The sequence below is a fragment of the Lepus europaeus genome, chromosome 11, assembly GCF_033115175.1.
Source record: "Lepus europaeus isolate LE1 chromosome 11, mLepTim1.pri, whole genome shotgun sequence".
Taxonomy (NCBI): domain Eukaryota; kingdom Metazoa; phylum Chordata; class Mammalia; order Lagomorpha; family Leporidae; genus Lepus; species Lepus europaeus.
In genome coordinates this window covers 56,130,976-56,144,499 of record NC_084837.1, presented here as the reverse complement: position 1 = coordinate 56,144,499, position 13,524 = coordinate 56,130,976, and the positions used below count along the sequence as shown (strand labels likewise).

General features: G+C 44.4%; 1 protein-coding gene across 3 annotated transcripts in view; it reads right to left on the bottom strand.

The window, feature by feature from the left end:
- FMN1 (formin 1) overlaps positions 1–13,524 on the bottom strand; it is a 433,901-nt gene that overhangs the window by 310,194 nt on the left and 110,183 nt on the right. Inside the window, exons 1-2 of one of the 3 annotated variants that reach the window (XM_062205572.1) lie at positions 9,851–11,659; positions 8,305–8,422 (exon numbers count right to left, since the gene is read on the bottom strand). The exons of 1 other annotated variant lie outside the window; for it this stretch is intronic. In XM_062205572.1, the coding sequence (XP_062061556.1) occupies positions 8,305–8,422; positions 9,851–11,221 (1,489 nt within the window). In that variant the 5' untranslated portion in view covers positions 11,222–11,659. Of the gene's footprint in view, positions 1–8,304; positions 8,423–9,850; positions 11,660–13,524 lie in introns of those variants that run through there. One more of the 3 variants, XM_062205569.1, reaches the window with a different exon arrangement.

The window sequence follows — 13,524 nt, the reverse complement described above, 5'->3', positions numbered from 1 at the left end:
AGGATTATTATGAAGGCTATCGAAACATGAAAAATGTCTACAGGATGAGAGGGAATTCAATAAAAATAATGGCCTCAGTCAGGTGACATCCATGCAAAATACATCTGCATGGTATCATGACCTCAATAAATATTCAGAAAGGAAAATAGTTACTTCATTCATCTGATATCTTTTTTTCTGACACCAACCAATTCTCCAATATCTACATCAATTCTTATTCTATGATATTGCCTGGTTTTCCTAGGAGTTGGCTAAATTCAGACACCAGCCACTTGGAGTTGGCTTCAAACTCCACAGGTTTAAAAGCTCAATCTCATGAGACTACACTGTCTTTACTTTAGGGGTCAGTTGCAAGAACTCAGGTCCTAGGTTGCCCTAACTTCTACCCAACTTGACCACCAATTTGAAAGTCCCTGCATTACCTCCTACCTGAAGCTCAGTAATTTTCAAGACTCATTTTTATATATGAAGACACAGAACCATGGTTAAATATCTTGCTCCAGGTTACAAATAGCACAAAACAGAGCCAGGCTTCAAATTCAAGTCTGGTTGATGTGCAAGCAATGGAAGTAACAGTAAAGATAATGCCAAACTTAATTATGTCCTTGGATTTCCTTGGTTCTATTTTTCTTTCTCTTTGATAGTTTTCTGCTTGCTCTTGCCCTTTCCATCTGGTGATTGCTTTTATCTCGGAGGAGAAGGTTTGAGAGTTCACTTTATATATTGAAATTTGGGGTTTACAATTTCTCAGAAACAGAAGTACTCTGTTTTTCTACAGAATAAAAAAGTATTATTTATAATTTCCCAGGTACCTTCTATAAGAGGGATTCAAAGGAGTGTCCTCTGTTTGCTGAACTAGTTGATGGCTAGGAGCACATGAAAGGGACACTGGGAGAAAGGCACTAAATTGAAAATGGAAACCTAGGGTTGGGGCTAGAGATGGCGGAAGTGAAGGCAGAATGGCGAAAGGCTGCCTGGTGGAGGATCTGGAGAAAGGATACTTGGTGGCTAGAATAAAGAGTAGCAGGAGAGGAAAAAAATTTGCAGGAATCACCTGCATATAGATTTTGACAATAACAGCTACTGTAAAATGTGGCATACAATTTGTCAGAGCAAGTTCATTTTCATCTCCCCAAAAGAGGCACATCGTAGACTGAATGTGCAGGCTATGGTTTTTCTTAGGCCCCACAGAACTACCAAAATAACCACTAAAGTAAAAACATTATTTCACCTCCTAAAATCAAATACACATACATCACACATTACCACACAGACTGTGCCTCAATCAGTATTAACTGAATGAGCCTCACCTGAACACAGCAGGACTCCACAGACTACAAACATTTTTATTGGCTTTAAAAGTTAGGTGAGCTTCCCTAGCATAAAATTCATCTTTAAATTCTCTTCTTTGATTTTCACGAAGAATCAAACAAACAGCAGTATGAGATAACCAAGTCACCATCTGCAGACCTGCCGTGAGCCAGTGAGGCCCTCATATACTGTCTTTTATGGTTTATATTGGCACTTCAGGTCCCATAATTTCTTCTGTCAACCAGCATAACTGTTAAAAGCTCCTGTCCCCATGTGTTTTCCTTGTTGGATCTTTATACAGTAGTGCATTGACAGGGGAAAAAAAAATCCATCACTCTCCACTATATCTCCTATTTGGAGATGACATACTCTTCAGTCTGTGACTTCAGCACATTTATTAATTATGTCTCTTTCAACAAGTAAAACCTTACTGACTTGCATCCATAAAACGAACAGGATGTGCTAAATGATCTCCAAGATGCTCCTACTGCTATGCATTTTTAAATTATAAACATTGAGGTTCTATATTATAATCTCTTGCTTCTACTTCCCTGAACCAAAGATCTTTTCTAATATTTCTTTAAACACAACTGTAACTCTTGAGTCCCTGGTCCCCACTTTCGGGTACTCTCTGTTTCAGGTCAAACTTTGGCTGCCATTTGCTTGTTGGGAGGGTTGGGGGAAGTCAGTCTGCTCTCCACAGCTTCCAGCTCTGCAGGGTGTGGCAGTTTAGCATGTCTGTCACACTTTTGATGTCCCAGTATACCCCTTTCTACACTTACAGATCTAAAGCCATCCTGATCTCTTGTCTGTATAGCTTCAAGTTTCTGGGCTATCACAATCAAGTGATGGCTGCATGTCACAAAGCCTCATGAAAGATGGACAAACCCATTGCCCAGGGTGTGTAAGGGGATGCTTAGGACAATTTGCATGCTATGACTTTAAAGAAAAGTCATGTGTGACTCTTGTAGCCTGTTAGCTATGAGTGGGGAAATTAAAATTCAAGTTACAGAAGACCAATAAAATATTCCAAGATATTTATAGCTCTCTCTCTGGCTGGTAAAGCAAGCATGTCTGACTCACCAGGAAGGGTGACGAACAGCTCTATCACTTTATAACGAGGCAAACCCAAATTAGAAACGAACCAGAAAGTGCATCTTTACTAAGTTGCGGGATGGGCTATTTCTCTCTCATCCAAAACACTCTGAATAGGATGTTACGGAGCTGCTCTGAAGTTCAGCAGATGCCATGTGTACAGACAGCTTGTTCACTCAGTAACCACAAAGCTCCTGCTAAGTTCTGTCTTCTGCAAAGGCAAGGGCAGTGTGTACACAGGCCAGCCCCTGCAAATGCTGAGACAAACTTTTCCAGACACACACTGGCAGAGAAACTAAATGTGCACAGCTCATTTCAGAAAACATGAGTGCGTTCCTTCGTTGGATTTTTTTCTCCTACATTTGTTCTGTGGTGTAACTGACTCACTGACAGTTCCCCACATGGTCCCATTTTAATTCCAAAAACATTAACCTCATTTCCTTCCAGGATTTTGAGGCACACCATGACAACATCTTCCCTTAAACTTTGTGGGGACAAAAATGAGACATTTCAGGCAGTCCTCCATTAGACAAAACAGGAGCTGAATGGGAAAGGAAGCTCGGCTTTGGTCTCAGTGTTTGCAACCGGGGTTCTTCCCTGGAGTCTGGGACCTGCAGAGACAGCTGGGACATCCAGAAGGCTCTGAAATGCATGCTAAACTCACTGCAATACTTTTCTTTTTCCTGTATCTTTCTGTCATCTCCAGATTTTGGAAGAAGTCTCAAAATGTTAAGGATATCCTCAGAGTGAGGCTCTGAAGACTCGCCATCTATTTTCTATGAACTCTTTAGAGCAGAAACTATAACCCATGGGATGATCAGACAGGAGCGTGGTCATGCCCTTGCGTTAAGAGGTCCATGCCCGGTGTTGTGAGGCAGAACCAGGCAAATGCTCTTCTCCAGGCAGGCTTTAGAAGCTTCTCTCTGCTGGGGCTGGCTGCTTGCTTGGCAGTGGAACTGTACTGAGGATGACCTATCTGCCCCTCTACATCTACTCTCTCACTTCTGAGCCCCACTCTAGGCTCTGTCAGCTTCCCCAAAGGATGGCATCAAGAGGTTCCCAGTCCTCGGACTTCTCTCTGGGTGTGGCCAGTGGGGATGAGAGCTGGAGACCATGGAGTAGAAATGGAATGGGGTCAGGCTGTTTCCTCCACATCACACCCAGCATGTAACCATGGATTGGTTCTGTCTTTACTAACGGACACTGTTCCTGTCTGGAAGCAGCTCTCCGTACTACTTAGATTCCATACTACTTAGATTCCTATGAGGTTCTTAGCTCTCCAAAGCTTATTCCTACTCATGATCATTCAGGCCTAGGGGCAGGAAAAGCTTTTCATCATCCTGCTCCATCTCACGGCTTTTCCTAAACTCAGCTCACACCTTTGTGAATGGCCTGGAAAAAAACCCCCTCAATCATTCAATTTGAGCATTACTTGACTTGTGACAGGACTCTAGTTGACACAGAAACAATTACCCAAGAGAAAATGAAGTGAAGAGTCTTAAGATTAAACAAAGTAAAAGGAAAAAGGTGATCTAACGTGGGTTAGAAACACGTCTCATTCAAGTTTGCAATAAACAGAAGATTAGCCCTATGCTATGTTTCAATTACCTAGAATATCCTTATATTTTCAAGTTAATTCTTTTAAAAGGATTTTGGAGCAAGTCACTAACACTTACTTTAAAAAGCTCATGGGGGACCGGTGCGGTGGCATAGCAGGTAAAGCCGCCACCTGCAGTGCCGGCATCCCATATGGACACCAATTTGAATCCTGGCTACTCCACTTCTGATCCAGCTTTCTGCTATGGCCTGGGAAAGTAGTAGAAGATGGCCCAAGTCCTTGGACCACTGCACCCATGTAGGAGACCCTGAGGAAGCTTCCGGCTCCTGGCTTCAGATTGGCACAGCTCCAGCCATTACGGCCAATAGGGGAGTGAACCAGCGGATGGAAGATCGATATTTCTCTCTCTCTTTCTCTTTCTCTCTCTGCCTCTCCTCTCTGTGTGTAACTCAGACTTTCAAATAAATAAATCTTTAAAAAAAGCTCATGAAAAAACCAAAACCAAATTAAAAGGTAAGTTTATCTTGATGCAAAAAACTTTTTGAAATTCATGAATACAAATAAAGGTCTTCAAAAAGTTTGTGGATTTTTTTTTGTACCAAAATAAACTTATTTTTTAACTCCATTTTCCATGAACCTTTTGAAGTTCCTTTGAATAACACCCACCATATTCGGGGTTGTGTACTAAGAATGCAAGAAAACACTGCTTATTATGCAAGACAAATGTAGCTTTTGCTACATCAAATTTAAAGATGGACATTTTCTTCTTAGTCGACCTTGTTTAATATCACAAAACACACGTCCATTTAGTTCAAGGTTGGGTTTTACATTAGCTCCAAGCTTCACTCACTTGCTACTCAAGTTTACTGGATCCAGATCTGTCTGGTATACAGCACAGAAAAGGTAACAGGAAGTCACCAGGAGTTTATTAACCATTTAAGGATCAGAAGAGCCCACTTTAAAAAGAAAAAGAAAAAGTACTCAAAGTACTCCAGAGAAAAAAGCAAGACCTTGCTATAAGCTTGTTTCAATAACAAGGTCTGGCATTCAGAAGAGGAAAGACAATTCTTACAGAAGCATGGAGTTTGTCATTCCAATCCCATTTCAAGGAAAAAAGAGGACAAAACGCTCCTTTCCTTCCAACATTCTCTAAGGCATTCCAAACACAGAAACACACTGGTGACTATAATGCAGGAAAGCACAGCACAGGAGCTGGGGAAAACAATTCTGCTTCATTTGAGCAGAGCAACCCAGGCAGGGCAGTGAATCAACACTGGGAATTCCATTCCCCTTCCTCCAGAACAGGTCGACTCCAGCACCTACAGCAGTCTCTTCAGTAACAGCTCTGGAGAACGCTGGGGAGTTTCAACAGGCACATCAACAAAGTTCCAAGAGCTCAGACAAGTGAGAACACCTCAATGGTAGGCATGGTATCAGCAGAATGGTCTTGGAGGCACTGGCAGAAGTCAAAGAATTCAGCTGCCAAGGAGGTACTTTCAGTTGGAGTAGATGCAGATGGTGCGGAGGGGCTTGGGAGCAGCAGGGAGAGCAACCTTGGTCACTGCCACTTCAATAGCCCTGAACTACCAGGAGAACCCCAGAGATGAACTCCAGTTTAAAGGGACAGTGTCAGCAGTATTGACCCTCTTCCCTTTTAATGCAGAATACATGTTAATCTGCACTATTAGGTGTTTTCTTAAGGCTTCATAAAAAGAGTACTCAATGATATTTTTTAAATAAAGGAAAATCACAGATAAGCAACAAGAAAGAATATTTTAAATAAGAATCATTTTCCTCCAAAAAATGACAAATTAAATAAAGTACATTCTGAACATTAAAAACAAAGCAGTAGCAAGTCCAAAGTGGTTGAGTGCAGCCAAGGACAGTGGGCGGGGCTCAAGATGACAACAAACATCATCCCTTTCTCAGCCCTGCTGAGGTCTGGGTTTGGATGAACAGCACAGAATTCTAACAGCACTTAAGAAACAAGAATCTTAAGAGTCTTAACCTCCCATTTCACTACTTTGATAAATAACATAAGAGAGGAAAAATAAGGAACACTGAGGATACAAAAACAGGAGACTGACACCCTGAACTATTCCAGGATGTAATCTCCATTCATCTGTGTGTTTCCCATAGATGGCAAATTTTCTAAGTGTTTCTCTGAGGGCAGGGAAACCAATGGTAGGTTCACAAAATGTGTTCAATTATAAACCAAATGCTTCTAAGAGACCAGTTGTTCAGAGAACATGTTAACTTCCTCAAAATCAGCAATAAATGACAAGACAGCTATATCCAGTAATGGGGCAGAAAATAAGTTTCCTGCAGACATGGAAGATTTCACTCTTCTTTGGAACACACTTCCAGATGAGCACATTAAAAAGCATCCAGAAGGTTTCCAAGAAGCTGAGCCCTGACCAGGAGCACAGGAACTATGTCACGGTACTGCCCACTACCCGGAGCTGGCTGCGGAGCCAGTCGCCCTCTCCAGACACCTGCCCTCCCTGTCTCCCAGTACAATGGTTCTGACAGAGCTCACCCAACAGAACTATCATTAGCAACCTCTTCTTGCCTTCCTCCTCTCCCCCACTTCATTTAAGATCTTCAGTAGCTCTGAGTACACATTTCACTATACAAAGACTGAGAAAACCACTACCATGGTGAACTGCAATGCAGCTTTGAACCTCTGGAAGTGGAAGCAGAGAGTAAACAAAGACTAAGGGCTATCTGTAGGGGTACAAAGCTTCCAAATATTACTCACCACGGGATAAAAAACCAATTACGATTATTTATTTAATTCTTTACATGGCAAACGCCCTGTAATTACAGGAAGAGCACCAACAATCTTGTCTCTGGTAGGGACAAGACTAAAACTACTACAAACTGGAGTAAGAACTCACAGGGTTCATTATTAAGCAAACTTCAGGACTTTCAATCATTCACACTCTGTCATCTTCTGAGAAAAATAGCTTGGCAGGTGGATCACACTCTAATTTTGGGGAATTAAAAAATGGGCAAGAAGCCTGAAACAGCTACACATGTATATTTTCCCTACACATGTAATTACAGGAAGAGCACCAACAATCTTGTCTCTGGTAGGGACAAGACTAAAACTACTACAAACTGGAGTAAGAACTCACAGGGTTCATTATTAAGCAAACTTCAGGACTTTCAATCATTCACACTCTGTCATCTTCTGAGAAAAATAGCTTGGCAGGTGGATCACACTCTAATTTTGGGGAATTAAAAAATGGGCAAGAAGCCTGAAACAGCTACACATGTATATTTTCCCTGAGGATATGATAGTGTTCAATCTGTGAGTCAAATACCACAGGAAATAAAACTTCTCTGTAGTTCTTAATGTCTGGGTAAAGTCCCAAGTTTCCAATTGTGCAAATGCAGACTAGAAACAATCCCAAGATGCAAGAAGTAATCTGATATTCCACAAGAACATACTGAATCACCCTAACTTTGGTCTATTTGTTATTAATGAGTAGGAATGAAAATAAGCATTTTTCTACAACCACATGAGCTGACCTGAATACACACACACACACACACACAAAACCACCCACACAATGACAATCAACAAAAAAAGATAAGACATGTGTAGGTAATTTCCAAATATCAGGAGAAGGTAAAGCGGGTTCATCAGGGATATAGACACATTTGTGCATGCACCTACTTAAGATACACCCATCCTCTAATTCTTTGGTCATTTTTTTTTTTAAATTTTGTGTGAACCTTTCACTTTAAAAAGTAAAAAAATCCAGATTCCTACTCGATTTAAATAGATTCAAGTAAAGTTCCTGGGACCTCTTCCAGAGAGTTAGATTGCTTTAAAATTGGCCATGCATTAAATAAAGCTTTGTCTAACAACAGCCAGTGAGTAACTGATATGGTATCTGTACGTTCGCACTGCACAAGGTTTCTTTCTCTCAGGAACATTACTCAGAGACAAACAACAAATCAGATTTCAGCTCTGGAGAATCATGCTCAGCCTCCTGCAGCAGCACGGCCAGCTCACGCAAACCTTCATGAGCGCCAACCACCTGCTTCCTGAGGAATTTGTGGCCTACCTTCTCCATTACTTCCCCAAAGCTTCTCCTGTGTTACACACATGCCCCCTTCCACTCATTCCACTCCAGTCCTCTTTCACCTCTAAGAGATGCGTTAACAATAAATGTGCAAAGGTTAACAGCAAAACCAGAAAGAGGAGCTTTCAGTATTATATCGTGTAATGAAACAAAACCCCAAGTTCTGAGAGTTTGCTAAACCAGAACTGAAAGCTGTTGCAGGAAAAGGTTCATTCCTGGGTACCTGGCTTCTTTTCACATTACCTGCTTCAGTGTACTTCAGTCCCACTTTTTCCTCTGCATCTTTTGTCTTCGGGGGTGGCCAGACAGCTTGGAGTCTGCCAGGAGTCCTATCATCCTGCTCTGTGGGGCTCTGGTCAGACTGTTGAAAAAGTGGACAAAGAATATATTAAATGAAATGTGGCCAGAGCCAATTAATTCTTGAAAGCAAACACTGTAGCTCTAATTCTAAAACTAATTTTAATTATCAGTCGCACACTGCTCTCATTCACTGCAATCTCAATTACAGTCTCATCATCCTACTACTTGTCTGAGTCTCTTCCAGAAATGTGAAGCGATCAGTTGTTTGGGTGAAAGTTGAGAAACAACACACAAAAAACTCAAGGCTAAGTATTACATAGCCCTTGGTAATTTTTTTTATTAGGTAACTTTTTAAAAGCACAAATACATCTTAAGCTGAAGACAAAGACGCAAATGTATCATATTCAGGTACATCCTGGAATGATTGTAAATGTATCCTCAACCACTCCAGGGTTATTTATAGAAATAAGGACTAGGTTTGCTTATTCCATGAACATTTACAGTAAGACAAAACATACTTCTCCAGGTATTCAACACTACTAATTTCAATTCTTCTTTTCTTTCCTACTAAATAAAACGAATGAGGTTGCCTTCATAGTCAAGCTATTTTTATAGGAATTGATTTTCACAAGTATGCTTAGTGTTTAACTACAATCCAAGATAACTTTTAACATTTCAACTGAATATACCAATTGCATGAGAGGGAGTGACAATCGTATATGGAACAGATATTAAGCAAGAAATTATATTTATTGTTCTTATGAAACTTTAGGATCTACTAGACACATACTTGGTATTCTAAAAGTTCTTTTTCTTTGAGTAGCAGCAATTTCCATGATCTAAATGTCTCTTCTGCACTAACTTGAAATAATCCTCACAACAACCACATAACATAAGGGTTATTTTCCAGATTTTACACATGAGAAGATTGATGCTCAAAGATTATCAAGGCCATCCAGCCAGGAAATGATACAGAATTAAAACCCAGGTCTCATTCTAAATCTAGAGCTCAGTCAAGAAGTCTCACAACGAACGTGGAACACTGAGCTCAAATCACAAAAACACAGCTTGCCAAATGGCAGACTTTCAAAGGAAAAATATAGTTTTCACAAAGGTATAATTAAGTGGTGAGGAAATTCCTGTAAACCTGGGTTACATATCCACATTGCCTCACCTCCCATGCTGGCTAGTTTTTATAAGGCATTTACTGTAAACGTTTAAACTCAGAATGACAAGCCTTCTTCCTACCTACACATCTTTACATATAAATTTCTTACAATATTCCAGAAAACTATGAGGAGGAAAGAGAAGTATTTCTGTCCGACTCTATTCTCCTTTCCTGGATGATTTCATTCTGTTATTATCATCTTTTTACCTACAAGGGAGCCACTAACAAGAGACAACCAACATTCATATCTACAGGAAGCCTAAAAATGGATCGAGAGCACCACGTATTAACGACGAAATGCAAAAACCCAATTCTACATACACTTTTGGAGTCGGAGGGGCCATCCGCTGGCCTGGCCTTGGACCGTTCAAACACAGCTCTCAGCGACTCCTTCTCATGTCTCATCTTGCGCTTGAGAGCCTCCAGCTCAGAGGTGTCCGCTGTGGTCCCCTTTTTGGGGGGCCGGATGAATAAGGCTTTAAAGGCCTCCAGGGCAGTCTCCGGTGGCTTGGCCTTGATCTCACCACCCTGTGTCTGGGCTTCTCCGGGGTCCTCGTGGCTCTCCTGGTCAGCACTGCCGCCCATCTCTTCTTCCTTGGGTGAGCCGGGGTCTGCGGCTTTCCCCTCCGTTTTGGGCATGTCAATGTTGAGCAGCTGAGAGAGCTGCTCCAGGAGAGTGGGAGTGGCCTTGGGATCAGATGCTTTCTCCCCACTCCTCACTGTCTGGGGCCCTGCCTGCACTAGGGACTTCTGAACAGGCTGGGTCAATTTGAGCAGAGCCAGGTCCCCATCCTTTGGTTTAATTTCAGTGATGGTCTCCCCTCCCTCAGCCATTGCCCCCTTCTTCAGTACACGAAGCCCACTAAAAAAAGCTGGAAGCTGGAATGGCTTCTCTCCCAGGCTTTCCTTTTTAGAAGCAGCATTCTTGGTGACATCAGCACTCAAATTCTGGCCAGTTCCTGCAGGTGGGACCCGGGACCCTTCTTCTCCAGCCCGGCCCAGGCCAGGGCTGTGCTCTGTCTGAAGGCCATCTTTGCCAGGTTCCGGTTCCCCACTTATCTCAGGTGGAGTCCGCGGAGGACCCTCTGTCCAGAGCTCCGTATCATCCATGCCCCCAGCGGCCGTGCTTTCCCTAGGATCTCCTGGTTCTTCTTTGGGCTCCTGGGAGGGCTCAGATACAAGGACACCCGGAGACTCTGGGCCCTTGGCGCTGCTTCCCTCTTCTGGCTCCTGGCCACCATCATCAGAGTCTGAATCACTGGTGGTGTGCACGAGGGTCCCACGGACCCAAATGGCCTCATCTTTGTTCGCACTCGAGGTATCCAGTGGAGGTAGCTCTTGGCCAGGAAGTGAAGTCCCTGCTTCTGCTTTTTCCTGACTTCCTCTGGGTTGCATCTCCACGCCTGCAGTCTTCTCACCATTTTCAGGTGGGACCGGTGCCTCCGCCTCCTGCGGCTCCGAGCCATTGCTGGGCTCATCTCTCGGAGGTGTGGGATCTCCCTCCAAGTTGCGGAATGCTTTCAGCACAGCCTCTTCCTCTTCAGGCTTCACAGATTCCAACTTACTGGTGAACCCAAACAGGGACTTCATGGAAAACTTACTCAGGATCGACTGAGCCATTTCAAGTCCAGCTTCGGGTTTCTCAGGTCCTGAGACATCACTTTCATTCAGAGAGTTACCATCGTCCTCCATGTCCCAGCAGCGCCCTTGGTGGAAGTTCTGACTCGTGTTACCTTCCCCTGCTCCCTCAGTGTATCCACTCCATCTGATCTTCACTCTTCACTTCCAGGACAGAGAGCGACAGGACCTGGGAGGCAGCCGGGCTCTGGGCTGCCCGGCGGCGAACACACTTCGCCTCTCAGGAGTCACTGAGCCCTCCTTCCGGCGTGCGTGGTGACGGCCCGCCCAGGGCAACTGTAAACCGTCTGCGGTGCTCTACGCCCAGAAGCAGCCGAGGCTGCGCACCTTAGTACTCACGGACCCGCGAGGCTGCGGGGCTGGGACTTCCGTATTTATCCCCGTCGACAAAAGGCTTTTTGTCGGAGGGAAAGTCAGCCTGCCCTGTAATCCCAGCCCGGGACTTCACGGGGAGCTCCGCCCCAGCGCCTGCGGTTCTCCTGGTTGCATTCAACTTCCTCATTGGTGAGCAAGTGGAGGTTCCTGAAAGTGCTGAGCCGGCAAGCTGGCCCCGGACAACAGGCGGTAGCCACCACCTCCTGGGAGCTGCCCAAGGGGTTCAGAAGTGAATCAGCAGAAAATGCCCAAAACGCTTCTTACAGGGCCTTCCTTTCCATGCGGATGGCAATCAGGCCCAGAACCCAGGAGTGCACCCAGGTCCACAGCCATTCGCAAAGCCCAAACCAGATCAAGTCAAAAGAGGCCATCCCCAAACGCCCAGAACTCTCCAAAGCAGTTAATTTACTGCCCTTGGAGTTCATCCCCCTCACCCCCCACCTCCACCCCCTGCCTCCGCTTCCCCCACAGGTTTCATCTGGAATGCAGATTTTAGCTGGCAGCTGGGGAGAAAGGAAACCAACAGGACTGGTTTCATATTACTGCTGTTTTAGCTCTGCCCTGGCTGTCTCCGTGTCCTACAAACAGGTACTTAGCAAGCACAGCCACCACGCCCAGAGTCCATCAGCCATAGGGTTGCAGAGTAAACAGCCCCCGCCTGGCAGGCCTGATTACCCTGCACACTCCCTGTGCCAACCACAGAATTCTTTCTGCTCAGCAGCTGTGACTGCCCGGCTCAGGGCACCCCTCTCTGCTTTGGTGTTGCAGCCAACGAAATGAAAGCTGCCACCACACAAGGCAACCCTCAACTGGCCTTGTTAGGCAAAGCAATCCATCAGAGGTCGGCCAAGGAGCCACAGTCCCCTCAAGGGCAAAACATCTGAAAGGTCTTTATCAGTCAGGTCTCTGTCACAGACCCCAGCTATCTAGAACTAAACCCGGACAGACACACGGATCTTCACACTTCGGCTCAGTGTAGCCTTCATCACTGATTCTGTGCTGAGGGCCTGGCAACTAAGCACAGAAGAGAAATTTCAGCTCCGTCTGCACAGCTGCCTCCTGGGACAGCTCCCGTCAGTGTTTTCCAAAGCCAATTCAGCCAGCCAGTATGCAGTGAGCACCTGCGGTAGACAGGGAACCGTGCTGGATGAGGAAGAGAGGCAAAATGGCTGAATAGCAATTGCCAGCTCCCTCTGAGTGAGGCTCCAAGAAGAATTTTGCAAAATGGTGAAAAAAAACACATCATTTTGTTCTGTGAAAAGCAAGCTTTAGCCACAGCAAAATGACAGTCTTACCATATCAACAGCTGGAAATGGCTATCACTGATATCCTGTGCCACGTTCCCCGGTGCTGCAAATAATCCTCTTCCATATAATACGAAGAAATTCTGACTGCTATAACACATTTTCAGCAATGTGTTCAAAAAGGACCCTCAAACAAATAATAAAAAACAGGTGCCTATCATTGTATCCCACCTAACCCTATGGGGACAGTTAAGAGAACACTCACTTTTTTTTTTTTTTTTTTTGGACAGGCAGAGTTAGACAGTGAGAGAGAGAGACAGAGAGAAAAGTCTTCTTTCCACTGGTTCAGATGGCCGCTACTGCCAGCACACTGCCGAAGCCATGAGCTTGGTCTCCTATGTGGGTGTAGGGCCCAAGCACTTGGGTCATCCTCCACTGCACTCCTGGGCCACAGTAGAGAGCTGGACTGGAAGAGGAGCAACCGGGACAGAATCCGGCGCCCCGACCGGGACTAGAACCCATGGTGCCAGTGCCACCGGCGAAGGATTAGCCAAGTGAGCTGTGGCGCCAGCTGAGAGCACTCGCTTTCTAAACGCTGATTTGATCTTGTGTCTAAGTGGACACTTTCCTTTCTACTTCTGATTTTAGTATATTTTAAATTAACTGAAGCACTCTTAATCAAAAAGCCACTAATACACTCCAGAAAAAAATTCAACCGTGTCATTTAAACCTCAGAAT